The 26,332-nt window shown below is 34.1% G+C and overlaps 1 protein-coding gene across 1 annotated transcript in view; it reads right to left on the bottom strand.

The window, feature by feature from the left end:
- ACTR3 (actin related protein 3) overlaps positions 1 to 26,332 on the bottom strand; it is a 60,545-nt gene that overhangs the window by 21,551 nt on the left and 12,662 nt on the right. Inside the window, exons 2-6 of the mRNA XM_046019101.1 lie at positions 12,408 to 12,463; positions 9,012 to 9,136; positions 6,000 to 6,110; positions 2,802 to 2,897; positions 1,000 to 1,107 (exon numbers count right to left, since the gene is read on the bottom strand). Of these exons, the coding sequence (XP_045875057.1) occupies positions 1,000 to 1,107; positions 2,802 to 2,897; positions 6,000 to 6,110; positions 9,012 to 9,136; positions 12,408 to 12,463 (496 nt within the window). The remainder of the gene's footprint in view (positions 1 to 999; positions 1,108 to 2,801; positions 2,898 to 5,999; positions 6,111 to 9,011; positions 9,137 to 12,407; positions 12,464 to 26,332) is intronic.

The following is a 26,332-nucleotide window of genomic DNA, read 5'->3' as shown; positions in this document are numbered from 1 at the left end:
GTACACTGTTGTACACTTCTATTTATAAAACAATATTATTTGTAATTAGATTATAAATTAAAGATGTTTATTATAAGCCCTAGAGCAACCACCAAAAAATCAGCAAGTGACAATAAGAAGTAGAACATAACTAATAAGTCAATAAAGATAAAATGGAATTATAAAAAAGTACTCCATTAATTCAAAAAAAGCAAAAAAGAAAAGAGAACAAAACACAGGAATATCCAATTCTTAATACCCTTATGAAAATTCATTCTTATTCATTTGATAGCATATATCTGAAAATTACCTCATTTGAATATTATCAGGATACTGATATTGCTGGTTACCTGTGCAGATGTTAAGACTGGGGTGAGACGAAACCAGTTTGAATCCTAGCTCCCCAACCTATTATGTGGTGATCTAATGCAATTCATTTATCTGCATTTTTAATGAGTAAACTGAGGTCTTCAATGTAACTTACATTATAGATTCTGAGGTTTAAATGAAAATCTTAAGTGAGTTACGCCTCTGCCTTTAGCTCAGGTCATGAGCTAAAAGGACCCTGGGATCTTGCCCCTGCATCGGGCTCCCTGCTGAGCAGGGAGTCTGCTCGTACCTCTCCCTCTGTCTCTTTCTCCCCACCACCACTCATGCTCTCACTCGCACTCTAATAAATAAATATAATCTTTAAAAAAAAAAAAAAAGGGCATAATATCTTTTACCATTTCTGTTACTCCAACATTTTCTAATTATGAATTAGAAACAATTTCTACTATTTTTAAATCATATTCTAATTACAGTACAAACCTACAGAGCAGAAGAAAGATTTTGGAATTTCTTTATAAAATTTTAATAATCAACTTGAGCAAAACACAGCCCTAGATGAACAAATGGCCGAATCAGTGCAAATTTTTCAAATGTTTAAAATTTTTTAAAAAGTAGTATTAATTCATATCATTTAACTCTGCCAGATATGTTATCTGATAGGACTATTTGATAATTTTAAAATATCCTTACCACTGGAATGACATGGGTGACACCATCTCCACTGTCTATTACTGTACCAGTCAATGTCCGTTCTCCTACTTGTCTTGAGGTCCAAGAGGCAGCTAAGGCAAGAACAGCCTTAGACCAAAAAATATGACAGGAAAGAAAATAAAAACAAGCACAAAGAGTTAATAGAAAAAAATATTTCATGGAGTACTTCAATTTTAAATGTGCAGTTGACTCTGGAGCAACACCAGGGTTAGGTGCACTGATCCCTCCAACACAAGCAGTCGAAAATCCAAGTATAACTTCTGACTCTCTAAAAACTGAACTACCACGTGTCTACTGTTGACCAGAACACATAAACAGTAGATTAACACAGATTTTGTATGTTATATCATATACTATATTCTTAATAAGTTAGAGAAAAAAAATGTTAAGAAAATCATAAGGGAGACAAACATTTTTAGTACTCATCTATTGAAAAAAATCTCCATGTAAGTGGACCTATGCAGTTCAAACCTGTACTGTTCAAGGGTCAACTACAGTAATCTCTGACAAGAAAATACATAAAATTCATTTACGTTATGCAATAAAATTATTCATATACTACAATTTAAGAAAAACGTAACAAGCTTGTATTTACTTCTAGGGGTATATTTGTAAATTTCCCATGTTTTTATGCAGGCCAAAATGGGGAAGACTAACATCAAGTATCACAGCACTAAGACTGCTAGGACTTAAAATTATGTTTATATGGGCTAGCCTGTATACAAACCACAAAGTGTAAGTAAGGTAAAGAAATACACAAACACCCAATCACTAGTTATTCCATACAGAGATGGCTATAAACAAGTATCTCTATCAAGATACGCTCCAAATTTTTAACTGCAACATGCATTTAGGAATATATAACAAGTTAATTAACCACAGGAAAAGCCATTATACACTTCTAAATATCATGAGTTAATTAGGAAACAAAGTTAATGAAATTATATTTTTCTATGAAAAAGACTGGCATGGGCAATAAAGTACAATTCTTTTTTTTAAAGTTTACAAACTAAGAAGTTAACACAGCTAATTCATTTTTTAAAAACCAAATTTCATATAATGCAAGCCTCCAACAAGATATATGTCCAATGATTAAAAACAGAGCTAAACTTTAACCTACTTGCAATATAATAGCTGAAAGGGACCTACAGAGTTATCCAGGACATCCTCCTATTTTAACACAAAATCACACATCATAATCACTGTTACCTAACAGAACTATACAATAGTTTATATACCTATTAAGCATTTGTGATATGCCAGGCATCACATTCATTACAGGGTAAGAGGTGAGCTGTGATCCTGAGAGGTGGGAGAGAAGCCATTCCATGAAGATACATTTACAAAGTAAGTTCAATATTATTGGAATTTATATTAATAAATTATTACAGGAATTTATGACACAGAATACAGAGGGGCACAAAAGAGAAAGTGGTCAAATATATCTAGCAGTAAGTGAATCAAAACAATGAAAAAAGGACACAACAAAAGTTTCAAGGATAAACGAATATGTATATAAAGTTCTTGACCTGAAATAAACACTCTGTAAATATTAATACCCTTATTTCTGTCCCATGAAAGCCTTAAATTATCTACAGATCAATAACTTACTTCCTTCAACATTTCTCTTTTACAAACTCCTATTTCCTATGATTTCTAAATTACTGATTCAGGAGAGAACAATGATATGCTCTGAGGTCATAAAAAATATATATTTAAGAGTGAATTAACCAGATAAAAATTCAAAAGTCAAGCTTATCTTGACTTGTGAACTTTCTTACCTGCACAGCAATGTACAAGCCTGGAACATTGAAGGATTCAAACATTATTTCAGCAGTATATTCCCTGTTTTCTGGAGTATTCAGTGGAGGTTCAGTCTATTAAATTGAATAACATTTTAAACAGACAAAACCAGATTATTTTGGCAACTTTTAGGCAATTTTTAAATAAAAAATAATTTATCTTAGAATTTTTATTTAAAAAATCTTAAATTTAGAGATACAAAGATAGACCAAAAAAAGAAAAATTTTATAAAGAATTCAAACAGATCTATGCATATATGAAAAGAATATAATCACTCACACAAAAAAAAAAGAAACCAAATTTCTACATTACACCATTAAACACTTATAAAAGGAATGAGAGGGAGAAAGGAGACCTGGTCAAATCATCTTATAAAAGGGTAATGACAGACCTCCAGAGAGACATAACAATGGTGTTTCTAGTGGCAGAATTCTCACCTATGTAATGTTTTCAGCGGGATGTACCAGGTCTGTTTATAACTACAGTAAATAAGCCAAGATTCTACAAATTTATGCCATGCTTCTTGGAAACTGTTATTTAAGGGATGTAACTGTTAAGAGTATTAAAATGGAGATATTTACACAGTTCTCTTCAGTTTATATGACCATATATATCACTTAGAAACCTGCAGATTTAAGTCTGGGGCAGAACACATTCTAATGAGGCAAGAGAGGACTGAGGAAACAGTACTTGCAATACTGGACTTCATGTTTCCCATATGCTTCGTGATTACTTAAGTCATTTAAATTAATAAAGTTGAAACTCTGTAAGACCTGATTCTTATGAATCTGATCTGACAATCCTTGTTTTCTCAAATATCAAAATGAAAGGCAAAACTTTTAAACTTCAGAAATGCAGAGCAATGATGTTTTTGATCTTGAGGTAAGAATGACTCCTTAAATGTCAAGAACACAAATTACAGAGAAACATGAATAAAACTTGAATTCATTGCAAATTAAATCTTTTTGTTAATTTAAGAAAACGCTATAAGGCTTTTTAAAAAAATGGTCAACTAGGAGTAGATTTTGTGCCTACATAAAACCTTTAATAGCTAAAACTACCTGATGTGTTTAAACTTATTGAAAGGAGTTTTAGAACTATTTTTCAAGGCTTTGGAGATAATTTAGTGACAGGTACATACTAAGCAAACTGAAAAAATCAAGTTAAATTATAAACTCTAAGAAAAACATAAGTTCTATATAAAATAAAACATAATCAGAAGACCTCCCAAGGAAAATATACTAATAGTTAATAAGCACATAAAAAAGCGCTAAACATCATTAGTCATCAGGAAAATGCAAATTAAAACCAAAATGAGAAATTTTACACACCCACCAGAATGGCTAAATTTAAAAAGACTGACAAACCAAACGCTGGATAGAGCAAGCAGATTGCTAACACATTGCTGGTGGGTGTGCACAAAGGTACAATCCCTTGGAAAGAGCTCTGAGAGTTTCCTATAAAGCTAATCGTGGACCTACCCTACAACACAGCAATTGGGTATGTAGGTCTTTATGTAAGACAAATGAAAACATGTCCACAAAAAGACTTGTATAAGAATGTTCACGATAAAACCACATTGTTCGTAACAGTCAAAAACTAGAAACAGCCCAGGTAATCATCAACAAAAAGACAGATAGTGAGGCATATTCATACAACAGAATATGATCCAGCAACAAATTACCAATATATGCAACAATGTGAATGAGTCTCAAAGATTATGCTGAATGAAGTCTTACCAAAGAGCATATAGTTCTGTATAGTTATAGAGCATGTATAGTTCTATTTATATAAACCTCAAATATAGACTAAACCAATCCGTGCTGGAAAGATGAGAACAGTTTAGGGGCAGGAATTAATCAGGAAAGGGCAGCGGAAAACTTGCAGGCTGAGAGTAATGTTCTATATCTTGATAACGGTTTAGGTTACACGGATGTATGCATCTGTTAAAAACAGGAGCTGGGCAAACTGTATCATGCATTCTATAAGACAAATCCATCTCACCACTTGTTTCTGTAAACACAGTTTTACTGGAACACATTTAGGTATCATCTAAGGCTGCTTTGCTGCTATAACAGCAGAGCTGCAGAGACCAGATGGCACTCAAGTCCAAAAATATTTACTATCTGGACCTTCAGAGAAAGTCTGCCAATGCACGGTCAATACCCACAGAATTGCAGAGTTAAGATTTATACATTTTATAGCATGTGAATTTTATATATATAAAAGAACCATAACTAAATAATGAACTCTAGGTGATGATATGCATGCTAACGTATTTAGGGGTGAAACTACTCCATCTGCAACTCATTTTGAAATAATTAAAAATATAAGATGGAGTGACAGATAACCTGATGGATATCATAAAGCAATTATAATAAAATACTTGAGTCTAGGTTGTGCACATGCAGGTATTTAAAGTTCTTTCAACTTTATGTTTACGGTCTACCCATAAACAATATTCACAAATTATAATAAAATATAGAACACTGATTTCATATAACTATATTGTAAAGAGGGGTAGAAGACAGGGATTCTGTGTTAAGAGGAGGGTAAAATAAAACCCTCATCTTTCCCACTTAGGAAGTCAGTAGGTAGTGTCAAGTATTTAAAAAATAATAAATAAAAAACATGTTTAAATTTATGAGATAACTATTAAAAAGCTCTTTAAAAATTTAAAAAGAGTTTGTCTCTAGATAATATGAATCAAAGGCTGGGAAAGGTGAGGAAGGAGAGTGCTACTTTTTTTGTTTCAAATCTTAGAGCATTTGATTTTTGTAAGCTATAAAAGCGCACTGCTTTGATAAAAATAAGTTTAAAATTACATTGTATTTTTGCTGCCAAGAATTACAAAAGAAATAATCAGACCAGTTATAAAAAAAGGCAAAGTGTCATAATTCCAACTTTTTTTGAACCTTACTATTCCTATCATAAAGATAACATATTAATTATGAAAAGAACTTTTTCTAAGTGCCTAAGCCTCAGTACTTCAACATATTACAACCCTACTGAAACCCAGAACTGGACGATCTTAAAGACAGTCATTATAAGAGTCTTTTAGACATAGGACAATTTAATAAACAATAAAGTATGCCCTAGTGAGTACAGATGTGATAAAAACATTCTCACTAAGTTTCTTCGAAAATGTCCTTGCTGAAATTATAATTTGTACTTACCAAAAGAAAATAATGGTCTTCTGGTTCTGCCCTTAAATATTTAAAGATCACTTGTTCCATAAACCTTTCCATCAAGTCCCAATCTTCAACTATACCATGGCGAATTGGCCACTATCAAAACACAAAACACAAATGAAATCCTTTAATGTCAAAAGTAAATAAAACTACCAAAAAAGGAGATTATTAAATCAGGACAGTGATTTAATGATACTGTAGATCACCCTTAGGAGACGCATACTTTACTATTTAGAGAGCAATGGCATTATTCCCCCAACATATTTTAAGATGGTTCAATTAAAATACATAATGTTAATATTAGGAAGAGAATCATCAGAGCAATTCTATGATAAACAAACCAAGAAGGATAAATATTATTATATACAATGGGATTTAACAAAGAGCTTAATAATAATCTGAGTGCAAAGAATCTAAAACTAAGTAAGTTTGGTGTGTTTGTTTTTAAGATTTTTATTTATTTGAGAGAGAGGGAGAGAGAGCACACGAGTGAGCAGGGGGAGCAGGAGAGGGAGAAGAGATTTTCAAGCAGCGTCTTCACTGAACCCAATCTCAGGACCCTGAGATCATGAAGTGAACATAAACCAAGAGCAGTATCGTTAACTGACTAAGTTAACTGACTAAGCCACCCAGGCAACCCAAGAAATTTGGTTTTAAAAGAGGAAAGCAATAGCTAAAAGGCTCCTGAGGAAAAAGAACAGGAAAAAAGACTGAGAGAAGTTTTATTGTTTTGGTTGGTTTGTAGCATATGGAAGACTTAAAAATGTATTTAAGAGAACAGAATCAGTGCAGAAAACTCTGGCCTCTTAGCTCACTGACTTCATCACCTTCAAAGATTTCTTTTTGCTGTTTCAATCTTTGTATCACTATCACATCTCTAAATTCCTAAAATCCAAATACATCCCTCTCTGACCACAACCCATTCTCCTCCTACCACACTCTAGCAGCCCGCTATACTCCTGATCACAATTAGACTTGCAGTCCACTGGCTCTTGTAATTATTCCCTAGCCATCAAACCTGCCCAAACACACACAAACACATACATAGAGTTTAGATTTTATGCTCCATCACTTTGAGTATTATTTCCTTTTGTCATTCCACCTATCAAAACCCAACCTAATCAGTGGGTTAAATCTCTGACTTCGGCTCAGGTCATGATCTCAGGGTCCTGGGATTGAGCCCCGTGTCAGGCGCTCTGCTCAGTGGGGAGCCTGCTTCCTCCTCTCTCTCTCTGCCTGCTTTTGATCTCTGTCAAATAAATAAATAAAATCTTAAAAAAAAAAAAAAAAAAAACAACCTAGCATGATCCTTCACTAAACTTGCCTATACCCACAATGCTGATAACTAGGTGGATAAAATTAAGAATTCGTAGTTGCTATTCTCAAATGAACCTAACTCTGCATGGCAAGTCTTTGTTTCCCTACTCTGTTCATCTTCACTCTTCACAATGATAATTTTAAATGTTCTCCCTATCACTCATTATTTCACCTTCTCCAACTCCTTGGGCAGCAGAGATGACGTCACCATGTATTTCACAGGGAAAGCAGAGGCCAAAAGTCAGGAGTCAACATCCCTTCACCAGATCTATAAAACTGATTCTGTACTTATTCATTTCACTTTTTTATAATATAAGAGACCCTCCACATTTCAATTAGATCATCTGTGCTGTGGATCCCATTCCTCTAGCTTTCTCAGAGACTGGGGATTGAACTCCATCTTTCCTGTTACTTAAATCTAATGGCTCCTTCAGGTTATCATCTAAACATCTCTTCCATTTTAACTCTACAACTTGTCTATGCAACTATCTCTGCGTCCCAATCACACCCAAACCTCATTGAGTATTACTGTCATTTTTTCCTGGCCTAACATTCATAATCCGACCTACCTGAACCCAGCCTCACTGGGTTCTCACTCTTCTAAAACTATTCTTATTAAGGTTACAAATGACATCCTTGTAGCTAAAGACATAAATAATATATGGGCTCTAGCTTACTTGATAGCATAGCAGCATTCCACACTGTTTACTTCCTTCCCGTCTAGCGCAGTCTCTCTAACCATGGTTTCTCAGTTTCCTTCATAGGCTTTTCATCTTCTACCCAAACCTAAATAGTACATTGAACAGGCTCCATCTTGGGCCTCTTCCCAAGTACACCCCCCTAAATAATCTCATCCTTTCTAGAAGTTAACTAATACCTTCCAAATATTTGTCTCCAGCTGTCTTATTTCAGAGCTCCAAGAACCACATTATTTGACAGCCTAACAATGTGTAAGATGTCTTTCATGTACCTCAAACACAACATTCAAAACTAAACATGTATCTAGATGTGGCAATGTGGAAGCAAAAGAAAGCCATTCACATCGACGGCTCTGAGATCTAATGAGTATGGAAAAGTAAATACTGCTCATTTGGGTGAAAATTTTCCTCCCAGGATTAAAAAAAAAATGTTAAAGCAAGACTGGGAAAAGCCACAGGGAAAAAGAAATTTCTATGGTGAAGAAGTTGAGGATATTAAGCCTGTAACTGAGTAAAATTCCAGACTGCACAATCACTGAACTAATTATTTTTTTAACAGGTTTTTTTTTTTTAAGATTTTATTTATTTGACAGAGATCACAAGTAGGCAGAGAGGCAGACTGAGAGAGAGGGGAAAGCAGGCTCTCTGCTAAGCAGAGAGCCTGACGTGGGGCTAGATTCCAGGACCCTGGGATCATGACCTGAGCCGAAGGCAAGAGGCTTTAACCCACTGAGCCACCCAGGCACCCCTGAACTAATTATTCTTTAAGATTTTATTTATTCATTTGTGAGAGAGAATGAGCACAAGCAGGGGGAGAAGCAGGCACAGGGAGAAGCAGGTTCCCAGCCAAATAAGGAGTCCAATACTGTACTTGATTCCATAACCTGAGCCAAAGGCAGACGCTTAACTGACTTAGCCACCCAGGCATCCCAAATTAATTTTTAAAAGAAAATATTATTTTTATAAATCATAAAAAATATACCTTTGTTGCATACGTAGGTTTTTCTATTGCTTCATCACCAATAAAGAAGTCTAGGTCATCAACACCTTTCATCACCCTCCTTTGAGCTTGATCACCCACTTTTGCAGACTCCTTAATAGCAATACCTTAATAATAAAAGTTATTTATACATGTCAAAGTTTGTTTTCAAATGAGACAGAATTTTAACTTATAATTCTTTCATTATAAGTATTACTAAACAAAACATGATTTAACACACTTAATCTGCTAAAGTTAAAGCACAGAGGTCATTTAAGAAATTGGTAACAAAATTCATTTAACACAATGAAATCTCAACTTCCAGCCAAGGCTTCAAGTGTAAAAAGCCCCCAAAAAAGTATTGTTGTGGGAATGTTTCAGCTGTATTTTTAAAAACCATGTAAGCTCTATTTCAATTTAAGTAAAATTATAATCCTACAAAGTCAATCAATATATACTTGATGGACAATCACAAAGAAAAAAATAAAAAACACTAACAAATGAAAATAGGAAAACTGCAAGGGGAATTTAAAAGAAAAAAAAAAGCTGTCTCCCTATTTGCACTATTACAGACTTGCAATTTAAAAATAACACTGGCATTGGGTTCTGTTAAACTCTAATCACATACACAAAGGGAAATTTCAAATCATTTAGGTAAAAATCAAAATAATCCCCTCAAATAATTTCAGAAATCCAGCACACCGTTTTTGACCTAAAAGTTGTGACATATTTTAAATTAAGTTATAAATCTGGGAGATGGAGAGGAGAAAGGAAGGTGAGGGAAATTGGAAGGGGAGGTGAACCATGAGAGACTATGGACTCTGAAAAAGAACCTGAGGGTTTTGAAGGGGCGGGGGGTGGGAGGCTGGGGGAACCAGGTGGTGGGTAATAGGGAGGGCATGTATTGCATGGAGCACTGGGTGTTGTGCAAAAACAATAAATACTGTTAACACTGAAATAAATAAATGAATGAATGAATGAATAAATAAATAGAAAGAAAAAAGAAAAAAGATTTCTGAATGTCAAGTTAAGCAGTCATTCATTCAAAATAGTTACCTGCATGCACTTAAATACTACACTTTCATTTAATAACAATTATATCCCTAATAAGATGGATAGAAAATACTTAATGAGTGACATTCTAAAACTAGTTTACTCTTTCAAAATTTTAGAACGCTTCTCTAGTATTTATAATGTACACAGACATCGAGATAGCTCATTATAAGTTCCCTGAAAATCAAAGATATATGCAAATGATCTTGAACCATATAAAGAGGCTTTCCAGATCAAATACCCACGCTCATCAGTGGCAATCAACTGTATCTAAACTGGTTATAAACACTGGACTTGCACCATTAAAATTGGTGGGGAAAAAAACCAAATCAAAAACCTTCTTTCAATAGGAAAATGGATTTTTAACATGCTGCAACTTCTCATAAGAAAGACAATGAAAACTAAAGTTGCATATTTTGGCAAAGAGATGAAAAGAGAGACTGGATACAATGGTGATAAGATCCTAAGGTTCTAAAGGTCTCCAACAAAGACAACACAATCACTTAAGAACATAAAACATCAGTAATCTCATGAAATAAATGTGTAACCACATAAACCTTATGAAAGATTATAAATCATGAAATAACAAATTTGGCACTTTATGGGTTGAATTGTCTTCCCAAAAGTTATGCTGAAGTCCAAATCTCCAGTACCTCAGAATGTGACCTTATTTGGAAATAAAGTTGTGTGAGTTAAAATGAGATTATTAGGGTGGGCCCTAATCCATTATGACTGCTGTCCTTATAGAAAAGGGAATTTGGACTCAGCCATACAGAGAGGACAGACAATGTGAAGACAAGAAGAAGACAGCCATATGACTGGAGTGGTACAAATACAAGCAAGATAATACCAAGCATTGTCAGCAAACATGGGAAGCTAGAAGAGGCAAGGAGGGTTTCTCCCCTCGAGCTATCAGCAAGATTATGGCCCTGCTGACAATACCCTGATTTTGGACTTCTAGCCTCCAGACCATAAGTTCCTAATGTTTTAAGCCACCCAGTTTTGGGTACTTTGTTATGGTGGTCTTAATGTGTGTGTGTGTGTGTATAATGTATATATAACATACATAATAAGTGTGTATATTACACATGCGTATGTATATTATTTATGTGTATGTTATATATGTGTCTATATATGTATGTATATATGTGTGTATATAGTATATAAGCTTCCCTTTTAAATACAATTTTGATAATGCATTTCTCATATTTCACGTTTAATTTTGTCCTTGCTATATTAATTACGAAACCACTGACCTATTCATGTCCAATGAGTGTCCATTTGAAACTAAAGATTGGCAGTTTTTGATAAGCTCAATAATTTCTACCTTGCTCTCAACTTCACTGATTGAAACCTAAGTTTCTTTCACTACTATCCTACATGTTTATTTTTCTATTTCCTTATTTTCATAAATTAAGGAGAATACAATACACAAAAATATTTATTCACATAAACTCCTGTGTAAAACTGGTGACACTCTAGAAGGCAGCATCACCAAGCAATGGCTCCAGAGGTTTTTCATCTGATACATTCAAGTCTTCATGTGGCAGTAGGACAAGTAGATCAGAGGTATTCCTATATGTATAAAAGGTTAACTATTTGAAAGTCAAAAGTACAAAAGTATGTCTATCAAGAACCAGATACATATTCCATACTAAAAATAAGAACACTAACAAACCAAGTGTGAGAGTATTTCTTAAAACTAGTAACTACTAAAAGCTGATGGCCAGCCCAGTGTGAAGTTAACAATAGGACAGAACAAAAACAATGGAAAATAGCTTAAGTCAATCAACATCTCTAAACATGAGATGTCATCCTTCTTTTGAAACACTGACTCAGGGATGTCATCTGGGATGTCAATAAGCCCAGGCCTGGCAAACTGCAATCATGTCCACACCCCAAAGAACAGTCTTCACATACATGTGATGGAGGGTGCGCTACTTAATATTTAAATCCACGCACTGTTAACAGCAGTATCCTCAAAGCAAAAAATATTTAATTAGCAGCTCATTTATTTTTGTCTTTAAAAGGAGACATTTGGTAGATTTGGTAAACAAAAAACTAAACAGCTAAAATGAATGGTGAGAGGTTTGGAAACCAGGTCACACTCAGCAAACCATATTTTTTTTGTTTTGTTTTTGTTTTTCATAATTTTATTTTTTTATAAACATATAATGTATTATTAGCCCCAGGGGTACAGGTCTGTGAATCGCCAGGTTTACACACTTCACGCAAACCATGTTTTTAAAGAACTAAATCTGATACAGTGTCAGAAACAATTATCTTTTAACTACTACAGAAAAAGATCTTTAAATCAGCTTATTTGCGACTTAAAAGAATACTTACAGGAAGGGATGATAAACTGTGGTTCTGTATTTCCAGCATATCCTAGCTTTGTATACCTGCAAAACAAAAAGGGAAATTATAAGGATTTCACTAATATCTTAGTGATTACAAATTTATTTCTTAGATTTCCATTTGTTATTAAGTGCGATTCCACTGTGGGTAAATATACGAAATTCTATAGCTTCAATGTATTTAAGCATCCCTACATTCCAAAGCTATACCAAAATTATACCCACAGCTTTAAACAAATTCTACTTCTAGAAACAGATCCTACAGGGATATTCATACATATGTGAAATAATATGCAACAAGACCATTTGCTATAATCTTGCTTATAACAGCAAAATATAGCAAATAAACATGAAGTGAGAAACTAGTTAAATATGCTAAATGTATACTGTTATGTTATGCAGCTATTAAAAAAGATTGAAGAAGCTTTTTATGGACTAATATGGAACAATCTCCAAAATGTATTGTTAACTGAACAAAGTAAGGGACAGAACAATGTTTTCAGTATGCTATAGTTGTACAAAAGTAAGGGAGAAGAATAAGAGCATATAAAATATATTTGACTGTACGGGCATAGAATATCTCTGGAAGAATATAAAGCAATCACTAATTTCACTTGTCTCTAGGGAAGGAATTGGGTAGGTGACAGGCAGGAGTAATGAGATTTTTTTATTAAATATTTTTCATACCATTTGAAAGCATTACTATTCAAAATAACTGGAAATTTTAAATGTTTTGCCACAGTGGATTCAGCCTATAACCTTACAACTGGAAAATAATAACAATGATGATTAGGAACTATAAAAGCTGAGCTTTGATAAGCTGCATGTTGTGGGCTACATAGGAGATAGCCGGACTTCTGTGGCCATGCATGAAAACCTATTAATGATGACTAGGCTTTAAAGAGAAAGTGACAACCTTTTACATTATTCCATATTCAAATTCACTGCTAAAGAGCAGACAGGTAAACTGCTGTGAAATTCTTGAATTCTAATAGTATCTGTACAGTTTTTTCCCCCTAATGTAAGAAGGAGGAAAAAAAGCTCTCTTTGGGGGATATTTTAGTCCCAAAACTAAGTTCAGGAACTAAGAGTGCTGAATATGCTAAATCACTAAAAAAAAGTAGACAACATAAACTGATCCAAATGGAATATGCTCTGACTAAACCTCTTCCAAGGTTCCCCAATGTCCGCGTTTGAAAAATCAACAAGCAAAACTTCTTTGCAAGGCATACAGAAGAGCTCCCTTAATATTTGGCTCTTTATCACCTTTTCCAGCAGCCCTGACACACTACACCAGTCTCCCTAGCCATAAAAGAGCTAACAGTCTCTCGATAAACCAACTCATTTGCATGGCACAAAGCCATTTCCAACACTGTTCCAACAAGAGATGTTCCCCTTTCGATGCTGAATGCAGCTAAACTCTTACCCATCCTACAAAATTCAAGTCAAGTATTACTGTCTCTATATGAAAACTTCCCTAATCTTCCAACAGTATACTTTGCCCCTACAGCAGACAAAAGGAACTCACTTATGTCTTATTACAATAAAGACTTACAAAACAAGATAGTCTAAAACTGTCTGAGTCACAACACCCTAAATCTACTCTCTTAACACCTAATTATTCCTTCATCTAATCCCTCCACTTTTTTTTTGCCATTAGTCACCAAGCAGTTCAAGTCTTACACACAATACCCTTACAGAATAACTTACTTCCAATTCCATGACCCCTACAAAGAAAAATCTCCCTAAAAATCACTGCCTAACTCAAAAATCCTCAAATGAAGCTGTAGTGCCTACAAAACTTATTCCCATTTCTATAAAATGATTCACTGAAAGTAATTCCTAATGTCCCTTTCAGATAAAAAAAAAAATTACATGATTCTGATTCCTTCATCTGAATATTATAGTACTTCACAATAAGCCACAATTAAACTTTTTAAGTGTCTCCCATCATTTGCGTCCATGAATTCAGTTCAAAATGCACTTGTTACTCATTTTCCCCTACATGACTTGCAATTTCCCCATCACATGTGATCTGTGCTTACATTGCACCCTCTCAAAATGCTCCCACCACAACTTAGGACTCCTCCATGAAGTCCTTCCCGATCACTTTAACTATCAATAATTCCATAAACTCTATTTCAACAACCACTCACTACACAGGTCTATATTGTTATTTTCATGTGCGTAAATACCATCTCCCAAATACGGCAGTAAGATATTTGAAGTAGAAACCATATTATAGTAGAAATTCCCTTAAGGAAACCTCCATTTATCAAGTTCACCAGATTAATCAATATTCCATCCCTGGTCAAAATCAAATCCCCTAGGCTGAGCATATTCAGCAATAAATTACTTTCAGGACAAACACCAAAAGAAGAATCTAATGAAGGTAATATAGAACAGTCAATACATAACCAAAATAAGTATGCTCTTCCCCAAAAGACAAAAATTAGCTACCTGTAACATATCAACCATATAGATATGCCACAACATTTAATCATTTCTACTACAGTTATAATACTACAGCCAAATAACTTCATGACACTGGATTTAGCAATGATTTCTTGAATCTGATACTAAAAGCAAGGCAATAACAAAAAAATAAACTAGACATCATCAAAATTTGTAACTTTTCTGCACCACAGAACACCATCAACAGAGTGCAAAGACACCCATGGAATGTGTAAAAAAAAAAAAAAAAAAAAACCCCACCTACAAATCATATACACACAGTTCCCAACTTAGAATGATTCACCTCAAAATTTTTTGACTTTACAGTGGTGCAAAAGTGATATGCACTCAGAAACTGTACTTTGATTTTTTAATTTTGATCTTTTCCTGGGCTAGCAATATGCGGTATGATACATCTGGTGATGCTGGGCAACAGCGGTGAGCCTCAGCTCCCAGTAAGCCACGTGATCATAATAAACAATGAATACACTTGCAATCACTCTGTACCCATACAACTATTCTGTTTTTTACTTGAGGAAAGTAGTCAACAAATTACATATTACCTTATTATAAAACAGACTTTCTGTTAGATGATTTTACCCAAATGTAGACTAATTTAAGCTTTTGAACATATTTAAAGTAGGCTAGGCTAAGTTATGATGTTTGCTACTTTAGATGTACTAAATACATTTTCAACATAGGGTATTTCCAACTTACAATAGGTTTATCCAGATGTGAGCTCACTGTTAAGTGAAGGAAGATCTTTATTTGATAAAGAGTTAATATCTATAATATATAAAGTACTCCTACAACTCAACCACAAAATAAACAATACAATTAAAAAGTGAGCAAAGCGCTTGAATAGACATTTCTCCGAGAGAGGGATACAAAAAGCCAATACACACAGAAAAGATGCTCAACATCATTAATAACTAAGGAAATATAGATAGGAGAAGAATAAATGAAACAAGATGGGATTGGGAAGGAGACAAACCATAAATGACTCTTAATCTCACAAATAAACTGGGGGTTGCTGGGGGGAGGTGGGATTGGGAGAGGGGGAGCGGGCTATGGACATTGGGGAGGGGAGGCGAACCATAAGAGACTATGGACTCTGAAAAACAACCTGAGGGTTTTGAAGGGTCAGGGGTGGGAGGTTGGGGCAACCTGAGGGTTTTGAAGGGTCAGGGGTGGGAGGTTGGGGGAACAGGTGGTGGGTAATGGGGAGGGCACGTTTTGCATGGAGCACGGGGTGTTGTGCAAAAAGAATGAATAATGTTACACTGAAAAAATAAATAAAATGAAAAAAAAAATAAAAAATAAAGCCACTTCCTCAGCAAGAAAAAAAAAAAAAAAACTAAGGAAATATAAATCAAAACCAAATTAAATGCCAGTTCATACCCATTAGATTGGCTATTACAGAAAGGAAGGAATGGAGGGAGGGAGTGAGGAAGGGAGAAGAAAAGAAAAGGACAAATGTTAGTGAGACTGTAGAGATACTGGAACCATTGCACATTCCTGGTAGTAAAGTAAATGGTACAGCTGCTGTAGAAAACAATGTGACAATTCTTCACATAATTACTATGGGATCCAGTGATGCCATTTCTGGGTATATACCCAAAAGAAAAAGCAGGGACATGAAGACCAATGTCCAAAGCAATATTATGTATATAAGCCAAAAGGCGGAAGCAACTTAAGTGCCCACTGTCAGGTGAAAGGATAAACAAAATGTGGTAAATACATCACACAGCAGAATATTAGCCTTCCTTTTTAAAAAGGAAGGAAATCCTGACACATGTTACAATATGGGTGAACCTTGAGAACATCATGCTAAGTGAAATAAGCCAATTGCAAAAAGTCAAATATTTTACAATTCTACTTATATGAAGCACCAAGAGTAGTCAAATTTTTAGACAGAAAGTAGGACATTCAGTTTGGAAGTTTGGAAGTTGCAGTCCGAGAAGGTGAGAAAGTTCCTAAGATGGAGGTGACAGCTGCACAAAGTGAATATACCCAATGCCACTGAACTGCGCACTTAACAATGTTCTGATGTGTGTATTTTACCATAACTTTAAAAAAACCTAAACTTCGTAGCTACCTGAAAAATAATTAAATTGGGTACATGCCATACCATACATGCTTAACTAATATAAATCTAAATGCATCAAAGATTAAAGGGAAGAAAAATTAAACCATAAGTCCTAAGATATAGGATAAAGTGTAGACTTTCTAACCAAAATTTAAAATCCAGACACTAAAAAATGTATTTCAAATACATAAGAATTAAATACGTCTTCACAAAACATACCAATAGTAGCCAAAAGAAAAATGACCAACAGAGAAAGTATTCAAAGACAAAGAATTAATCTCCTTAATATATATATATATAGGAAAACCAGAAGGTGATGATAAGGGAGAAAGGGAAATAAAGAGGAAAGGAGGGAAGAAAGGAAGAAGGAAGAAGGAAAGGCAAAAGACAGTAGCCACTTGAAGAAAAAGAAATAGAAATAGCTATAAATGAAAAAGAGCTCAATTCTTTGGGCTTAAAATAATGCAGATTAAAAGTACACTGATATAACGTTCATACATTCATAGATGGAATGCAGGATAATAAGGTTATTTTGGAAAACATTTGAAAATTCACTTACCATATGACCCAGCAATTCTACTTCTAGTACACACACCCCCAAAATAAAAACACATGTCCACACAAAGATGTGAACACACTTGTTTAAAACAGCATTATTCATATGGCCCAAAACTGTAAGCAAAACACATGTTCATCAACAAGAAAATAGATAAACAAGGGTGATATCTTCATATAAACCAAAATTACTCTACACGTGAAGAATTTAAAAATGTAACCCATTCTCCAAGGAAAAGTATTCAACATAAGATAAAATGACCCAAATGTTGGAATTATCAGGTAAAGACTGGAAAGAAGTTATGACAATGAAATAAAGAAAAGTGCACTTTTTTTTAGGGAAGTGCACTTATAATGATTAATAACATAGTAAACATCACCAGAAACTCTAAAAGTACATAAAGAACAAATGGAATTCTAGAACTGAACAATGCAATACCAGATATACAAAAATCACCGAATGAGCTAAACAGAACACAGGTTAAAGAGGGTAAAAGAGGAAATAATCAGTGAACCTGAAAGCAGATCAGTAGAAATTATCTAATCTGAAAAAGAGAGATGGGGAAAAAATTGAAAGAAGAAATATGAAGAAAAAAAGAACAGAGCCTCTGAAACTTGGGAGACAGTATGAAAAAGGTGATAATACTGAAGTCCCAGACAGAGAAGACACAGGGTAGTAAACACTTTCTAAAGGAATAAATGACAGAAAACTTTACCAATTTAGTGAAAGACTTCAATTTATAATCTAGAAGCCTCAAACAACAACAACAGAAACAGCGCAGAATAAATACAAAGAAACCATACCTAGGCACATCACAGACAAACTAAAAATCAAAGATGAAGAAAAAAATACTGAAAGCAGCCAGAGGAAAAGGCCCATGAACAGGAAACAAAAATTCAAATTACTACCTCCTTCTGAGAAACTATGAAGCCCAGAAGACAGTGGAAACACATTTTTGAAGTCTGAAGAACATAGGGAAACAGACAACCCAAAAATCTATAGGAACCAAAATATCCTTCAAAAATGAAAGTGAAATAAAGACATTTTCAAACAAAAGAAACTCACTGCCCTGAAACCTGGACTAAAAAAGTTTTTCCACACTGAGGGAAAATGGTACCAGTGGGACAGTGAGCATTAATAAAGAACATCAGAAACCGTAAACAGGTAAATGTAAAAGATTTTTTTTACATTTAGTTTTTTGAACATAGGTATAACTAAAGCAAAAACCATATTATCTTATAGAGAATTATACTGTATGTAGAAGTAACATCTATGACAAACACAGCATAAAAGGACAGTGGGAAGCTCTGGCATGGGAAGCAGCAGGCAGGGGAGTTAATAGACTTCCTGAGATGCCGGGTCTCTGCTCTTTGTATGAAGTTTTAAATTAACTCTCAAGAAACAGTGAGTAGCAACTTTTCTTAAAGATTTATATTGCAGGCCCTACAGCAATCACTAAAAAATGCCAAGAGGTATAGTTAAAAGGCCATAGGTAAATTAAAGTGGCATTCCAAAAAATATTCAAATAATTCAAAAAAAGGAAGGAAAAGAGGAAAGAACATCAAACAGGGACAATAAAGTCTTTAAAATAAATACGCAAAACAGTACACCTAAGTCCAACCATAACCATTATTACATTAAAAGAGACAAACTCTCCAAAAAGAGTTGATTTAAAAATAATAAAATAAGCCCCAACTATGCTGTCTGCATGATATGCACTTTAAATACAAAGATGGAATGGATGGAAAGCAAAAAGCAAGCCTAAGAAGGCTGGAGTGGCTATACGGGTATCAAATAAAACTGCTCTTTAAGAAAAAGAGTAAATATCAGAGATAGAGTAATTTTATAATAATAAAAGGATAAATTCATCAAGACATAACAGTCTTAAATGTCTATGTGCCTATTAACATAAGTTTCAACATACTTCAAATGTTATCATAATTGAATGCTGAGATAATTCAACTCTTACAGTAGGAACTTTTGTCACCTATCTCTTATTTAATGGATAAAATGATACACATACACACCCCAAAATCAGTACAAGCATAGAGGATCAACATTAATAACCATTTTGATCTAATCTTTACAGAATATACTCAAGAAATACAGATTATGAATTCTTACTAAGTACACATGGTACATTCATTTGGACCATGGATGAGTAAACTATGGCCCAAAAACAAAATTCTACCTGTGATCTGTTTTAGTATCACTAGTGAATTAAAAATAGTTTTTATTTTATTTATTTATTTTTTTTGCATTTTAGAAGAAGGAAGAGAAGTGAAGAGAAAAGGTAGGAGAGAGGAAAGCAGCAGCATAAACCATGTCTGGTCCACCAGCTTAAAACAAAGATGATATGTGGCCCACAAAGCCTAAAATATTTACTATTTGGTCTTTTACAGAGAAGTCTGCCAATCTCTGACCTCGACCATATGGTAAGCCATAAAACAAATCTCAACAAATGTAAAAGATTTAAATCATAAATACAACGTTCTCTGACTAAAAAGGAATTAAGTCAGAAACCAATAGCAATAAGGTACCTAAATAAACCCCAAACCTTTGGAAATTAAACACTTCTGACTATAATCCATGATTCAAGGAAAAAAATCACAAGGGAAATTATTTTAAGTTGATTAGCAATGAAAATAAAAATTACAACATCAAAATGTGTGGGATGCAGCTAAAACAGTGCTTAAAAGGGAAACTCCAATTTTCAGTGCTTAAGCTGCTAAAAACTGAAAGGTCTAAAATCAGAGACCTAAAATTCCACCTTAAAAAGTTAGAGAAAGGAAAGAAAGCAAAGTAAACCCGAAAAAAATAGAAATAAACAATAAGATGGGAAAATCAAGTTCATAGGAAATAATTAGAGAAAATTAACAAGAAAAAGATGGTACCAGGAAAAAGGGTGATCAAGAAAAAATAGTACGGAAATTGCCAGCAAAGAGTGGTAAGCTGGTTAACTCCACAAGTGATACAGACATGAAAATGGTTAAAAAAAAAAAGAAAAAATTAAATTAAAAAATAAAAAAAAATAAACAACCATGTCATCATATTAAACTCAAGATGTAATGGACAAAATTACTTCAAAGATACAATTTACCGAAATCAACACAAGATGAAACAAAAAATCTATTTGAATAAGCCCATAGTTATTAAAGAAATTATCAGTAACCTTTCCAAAAAGCAAACTGCAGGCCCAGGTTTCACTGGTAAATTCTATCACTCATTTAGGGAAGAAATCATTTTACATAATAATCATTTTACATAAGTTCTTTCAGGAAAAAGGAAAAAACTCATCCCAAACCCTTTCATGAGGACAGCGTAATTCTAATACCAAAATCAGAGACAGACATTTCAAATAGAGAAAATGGCAGGACAATATCCATCATGAATACAGACACAAAAATCCTTAACAAAACAAATACAACAATATGCAAAAAAGATATACATATACCATAACTATGGAAGACTTAGCGCAAGAATTCAAACTTGGTTTAAAAGTTGAAAAGTCAAGCCTCTGCTTTTTTAGAACATCTCAATTAATTTCACTAGTTTGAAGACCACTCCTCAACATGCTTTGGTCTGATGCCTACTTACCTCCCCAGACCTATCTAAATACCCACTTCACTTTCATAACCCTCAGCCCCTGCAAAACACAGTTGTATCTGAAACGCACAGTTATACTCTTATAAAAAGTCTTGATAACTGGTTAGGAATAGCACACATAAATCCTAGCACTTACATGACATAAATGCTCATTCTTCTTTCCATCGTTGTTTTTGTTTTATTTCACCCCAATCCTTTATTTCCTCACAGGCCCTTTTCAAATCTCTCATTTTCATCATTCCTTTTGGACACATTCAATTTTCATAGCATGATTCCTAAGCAAAATTAGTAAAGTCCTAATGCCTTCCAACTTCCCATTTTTAAATAAATGGTGTGTACTTCTGTGTGTTCATATGTGTACTTTAATATTGCTTACTACCTTGCACTTGTTACCCAGCACTACCTTAAGAATACTTTCAAACCTAGTCCTTTTTTAATGTCAATTCTAAACAGGGAAATTACATTTTGTGAATACCCTGAAATCTCAAAGATACTTTCAAAAGTGGTCTTTTTTTTTTAATATCAACTGTAAAAAGATTCACATTTACATACAGAGTAGAAATAAAATTACACAACAACAATTCTAGTACAGAATGCTAGAATATGCATACATTTTTTCTTCAAGAACTCTGCAAAAGAAACAGTAAATTGTAAATTGTCTCCAGGCAGCACCATGGAGAGAAGGGAGAATATTGTTTTCTAAATTTACACTGTTCTGTCTTAAATGATCTAACGATACACATGTTACTTTTTTAAGTAAAAGCACTTTGAACTGACTACATCTGCCCATCATTAAAATTTTAAGTTAAGTTAAGTTTCCCAACCATGCCTATATCCCCTAGCCACCCAGGTGCCATCCCAAGAGTAAATCTCTTACATATCCCAAAGATCATTCATACATGAACTTGTGTATGTATTACTTTGATTTTAAACATGTTACTGGGCAAACTATGAGTACACTTTCTTTACACTCTCCCGTATTTAAAAAGTAAGTGTAATTTCCCAAATGGTTTTTAAAAAGAGACCATAAAATGAAAAAGGCAAAGCTATCCTACCTAAGGTTTATGAAATGCATAAGCACAATACAATATTTTGGAAAACTAAACCAAATTTTCCTTTGTGACCCAAGGCAGCAAGCTAAATTTACAAAAAGCCCCTGAACTATACAGCAATGAAAAAAATCTCCAATGCTGATCTGGGTCAGCAAGGAGGGAAAAGGAATTGGAAATGGCTTAGAGAAGGGAACAGAGAATTCAAAAAACACTTTTGAAGTTATCAAAGACTTGGTGATTAGAATGGTAGTGGAAATGTAATGAAATTATAAAAGAGGGATGACCTGCACTGGGAGTAATGAATGGCAAAACACGAACAAGTTTTATGTAAGAAATGGTTGGTCTATCATGCTCCTAACTGCCTCTGGGGTAGGGAAAAGTAGATCTGGGAATGAGAATAGTTATCAATAACTCACTCTCGCTCTTAAAAAAAAAAATGAAACAAATATGATAAAATGCTAGCAGGCAATAATTCCAATAAATAGGAGTATCTGTCCTATTATTCATTGTACTTCTCTAGAAGAAAATAATTCATTTAAGGAAAAGTATTTTCAAGTAGTAAAACCAGTTATGCTTGTTAAAAACATTAGCATCCCTTATGCTGGATATTAGTTTTGATTCTACAAATTCAAATCTTCCTTATTAAAAGCATGTAGTTGACAAAGAGTACTTTTACTTAATATAATAGTTCATATTTCTTTTTGCTTTAAAAACTATCTCAAAGCAAAAAGCTCTTTGAAGATTCTAATATGTTACTAATACTGAACCACTAAATGGGAACAGAATCTTTTTTTTTTTTTAAGATTTTATTTATTTATTTGACAGAGAGAACGAGATCACAGGGAGGCAGGGAGGCAGGGAGGCAGACAGACAGAGGAGGAAGCAGGCTCTCCAAGGAGCAGAGAGCCTGATGTGGGGCTCGATCCCAGGACCCTGGGATCATGACCTGAGCCGAAGGCAGAGGCTTTAATCCACTGAGCCACCCAGGCGCCCCCGGGAACAGAATCTTTAAAAAAAAACAAAACAGTTCGAAATGAACTAGAATAAAAAAAATCATTACAGAAAAGAACAAACATATTGAGGCCATCACAGTAAATCCAGTTAATAACCTACAGCCTATGTAAGGGAGAAACAGCACTAGAATTTTAACCTTCCATGTTTCCACAGTCTTAAACCATATAACAAAATGAATATAAGACTCTCAAATTTAGGATAGAAAGAACCTTAATGATCTAGTGCAACCCAGTTTTCCAAAATTTCTGGGTATGAACAACCACTAATTTAAAGTTGAAAGAATTCTATCTCAATATGACCAGCTTCCACCTTTACCTTATCATAAGAACAAAGTATGTATTATGTATAAATATCAAATTTTAAATGAAAATGGAGGTCTACAAATGAATCCCACTGCTTAACTTCTGTAATGCCTCAATTCTCCACTTAGCTATAGTTTTCTTTGTACTTCTAGTGTGAGGAACTTTTAGAATAAGAATACAGTGGCTAATTCACAGGCAATATTGGCTATAAAGATAATTAGCAACTATTTGAAAAGAATTTCCAATGCCCTCCAAGGTATTCTCACTATATTAAAGTAAATGTTTAACATGACACACACAAAAAAACTGATAGAACTCTTAAGTGTAAGAAAGGAGTGGACTCCTCTGTGTAAAAAGAAATGATATTCTCCCAGTCCTTTTAGGTCTAAAACATAAAATCTAACTCCTTTTCACTAGTGAGGAACAAAGAATATGGACCTTAGCATCAAAAAGTCATGAGTGAAATGTCTGTTCCACCATTTACTAACTATCCCATGATCATAGAGTATTCCTAATTCATAAGGAATAAAACTGAATTCACTGTCATGAGGATTAAAAAAGACAACAGTAGATGGCACTAAATATTCAGTAAACTCGACCCACCCCCAGATCATTTTCCTTTACCCATGAGCCTTCTTTTATTTCTCTACCCATCCCTGTAATTTTTCTTTCAAAGACTTACCAATGTTTTCCCAACCTCTTTGCTAGTACACCAGTCCAACTATCCACCACTTAAAGAAGTATTATTCCACTTATATGAAATGACTACAAAGGCAAATCCATAAAGACAGGAAATAAATTAGTAACTCCCAAGGGTTGAAGGCAGGGAGAATAGAGTTTTGACTGTTAAATGTGTATGATGTTCTTTTTGGGGTGATGAAATATTCTAAAATTGACTGTGGAGATGGTTGCAAAAACTTGTGAATAACTCAACTACACACTTTAAAAGGGTAAATTTTAGGCATGTTAATCATATCTCAATAGAGCTGCTTAAAATAGAATAAAGTACAAGATTCAGACTGACACTGCATAAGTTTAACTTTTATCAATCTTCTGCTTAATGATCAACACAATCTACTGCCAATCAAATCAATTCTAAACCACTGTTTCCCATTTAAAATCCTTCCCAAACAAGGCAAGATAAGTAAAATTAACTACCTACTGTCCCACAGATCCAAATAGGGTCAATTCCAAGCAGGCCAATCTCCTAACTGATCCCTCCCTCAAATATTGTTAAATTCCTGCCTGACTTAACTTCATCAATAAAATATTTACTGAGCATTATTAAATACTATGCACAAGGCCATAACTTGGAGAGAGTGAACAAAAAAGATATCCTACCATCATAAAGCTTCCAATTTAGCTTCCATTAACAAAGCTTTCCCTCCCTTCCATCTATCATAACCTATTTATGCTTTTCCAAGAATTTGAGCAAGTTCAGCTCCTTCATAAACCATCCTCCCAAATACTACAGCCTTTATTAATCTCCAATTAAATAATTATATATTATCTTCAGTTATTTCACATACATTAGTTTCATCTCTGGAACTAAACGTAAGCCTAAAGAATAAAATCATGTCATAACTTTCTGTATGCACCAAAATATTCAGCATAGAACTGAGAATTCCAGTGATGAAATAAGAAGTTGATTGCCTGCAATACCTTTTTTTTTTTTTACATATATCAATAGTTCATTCCTTTTTATTGCCGAGTATTATTCCATGGTACATAACAGTTTGTTTAACCATTCACAAATTAAAGGACATGTGGGTTGTTTCTAGTCTTTCTAGTTTGGGTTGTGGGTTTTTTTTGGTTTTTGGGGGTTTGTTTGTTTGTTTTGGGTTTTTTTTTTTTTTTTTTAGCCTTTTAATGGCTTTACTTGGGGACTTTTTTTTAATTAACATATAATGTTATTATTTGTTTCAGGGATTAGGTCAGTGATTCATCAGTCTTACACAACACCCAGCACTCACCACAACACATACCCTCCCAATGTCCATCACCCAGCCACCCCATCTCCCCAACCTCCTCCCCTCCAGCAACCCACAGTTTGCTTCCTAAGATTAAGAGTCTCTTACAGTTTGTCTCCCTCTCTAGTTTCCTCGTTTCATGTTTTCCTCCCCTATGATCCTCTGCCTTGTTTCTTAAATTCCACATATCAGTGTGGCAATGAAATATTGCCCAGCCATCAAAAAAAAAAAAAAAAAGAAAGAAATCTTGCCATTTGCAACAATGTGGATGGAACTAGAGGATATTATGCTAAGTGAAGTAAGTCTATCAGCTAAAGACAATTATCATACGATCTCACTGATCTGCAATACCTTTTTATAGCAATTTTAACAATAATTGCCGTTGTACTGTATATCAATTATTTTGCTATATGCTTTGTATTATCCCCGTTACCAAAACCATGCAAAATGGATCTATTTCCATATTGGGGAAGCTGCACCTCACAGAAGAAGAAACCACTGCAAAGAAATGTTAAAGCTAGTATGAACTCAAGATATCTATCAAAATCAATGACTTTTATACTGCGCCTTCTTTAAATATGAGGGGGTTACTTCCAAAATAAAACCAGAGAAAGGACTAACAGTATAGTTTGTCATGCTTGCTATGAGGATCTTCCCCACTTATACTTTCTGCATCAGTTTCATCTTTAAGAGAGTAACAGTATCTATGTTACAAGATTAGGTATCAAATGAATTAATAGATAACAGTGCCTGGCACACAGTATGCACCATAAATCACCATAATGAAGTCACCAAATATACTTCCTATTCTCATAAGCTTGGTTTGTGATAGATTCTGGCTTCATACTACCTATGGCATAAATACCAAAAC

This window comes from Meles meles, chromosome 9, assembly GCF_922984935.1.
Source record: "Meles meles chromosome 9, mMelMel3.1 paternal haplotype, whole genome shotgun sequence".
Taxonomy (NCBI): domain Eukaryota; kingdom Metazoa; phylum Chordata; class Mammalia; order Carnivora; family Mustelidae; genus Meles; species Meles meles.
This window is presented reverse-complemented; position numbering and strand designations above follow the sequence as displayed.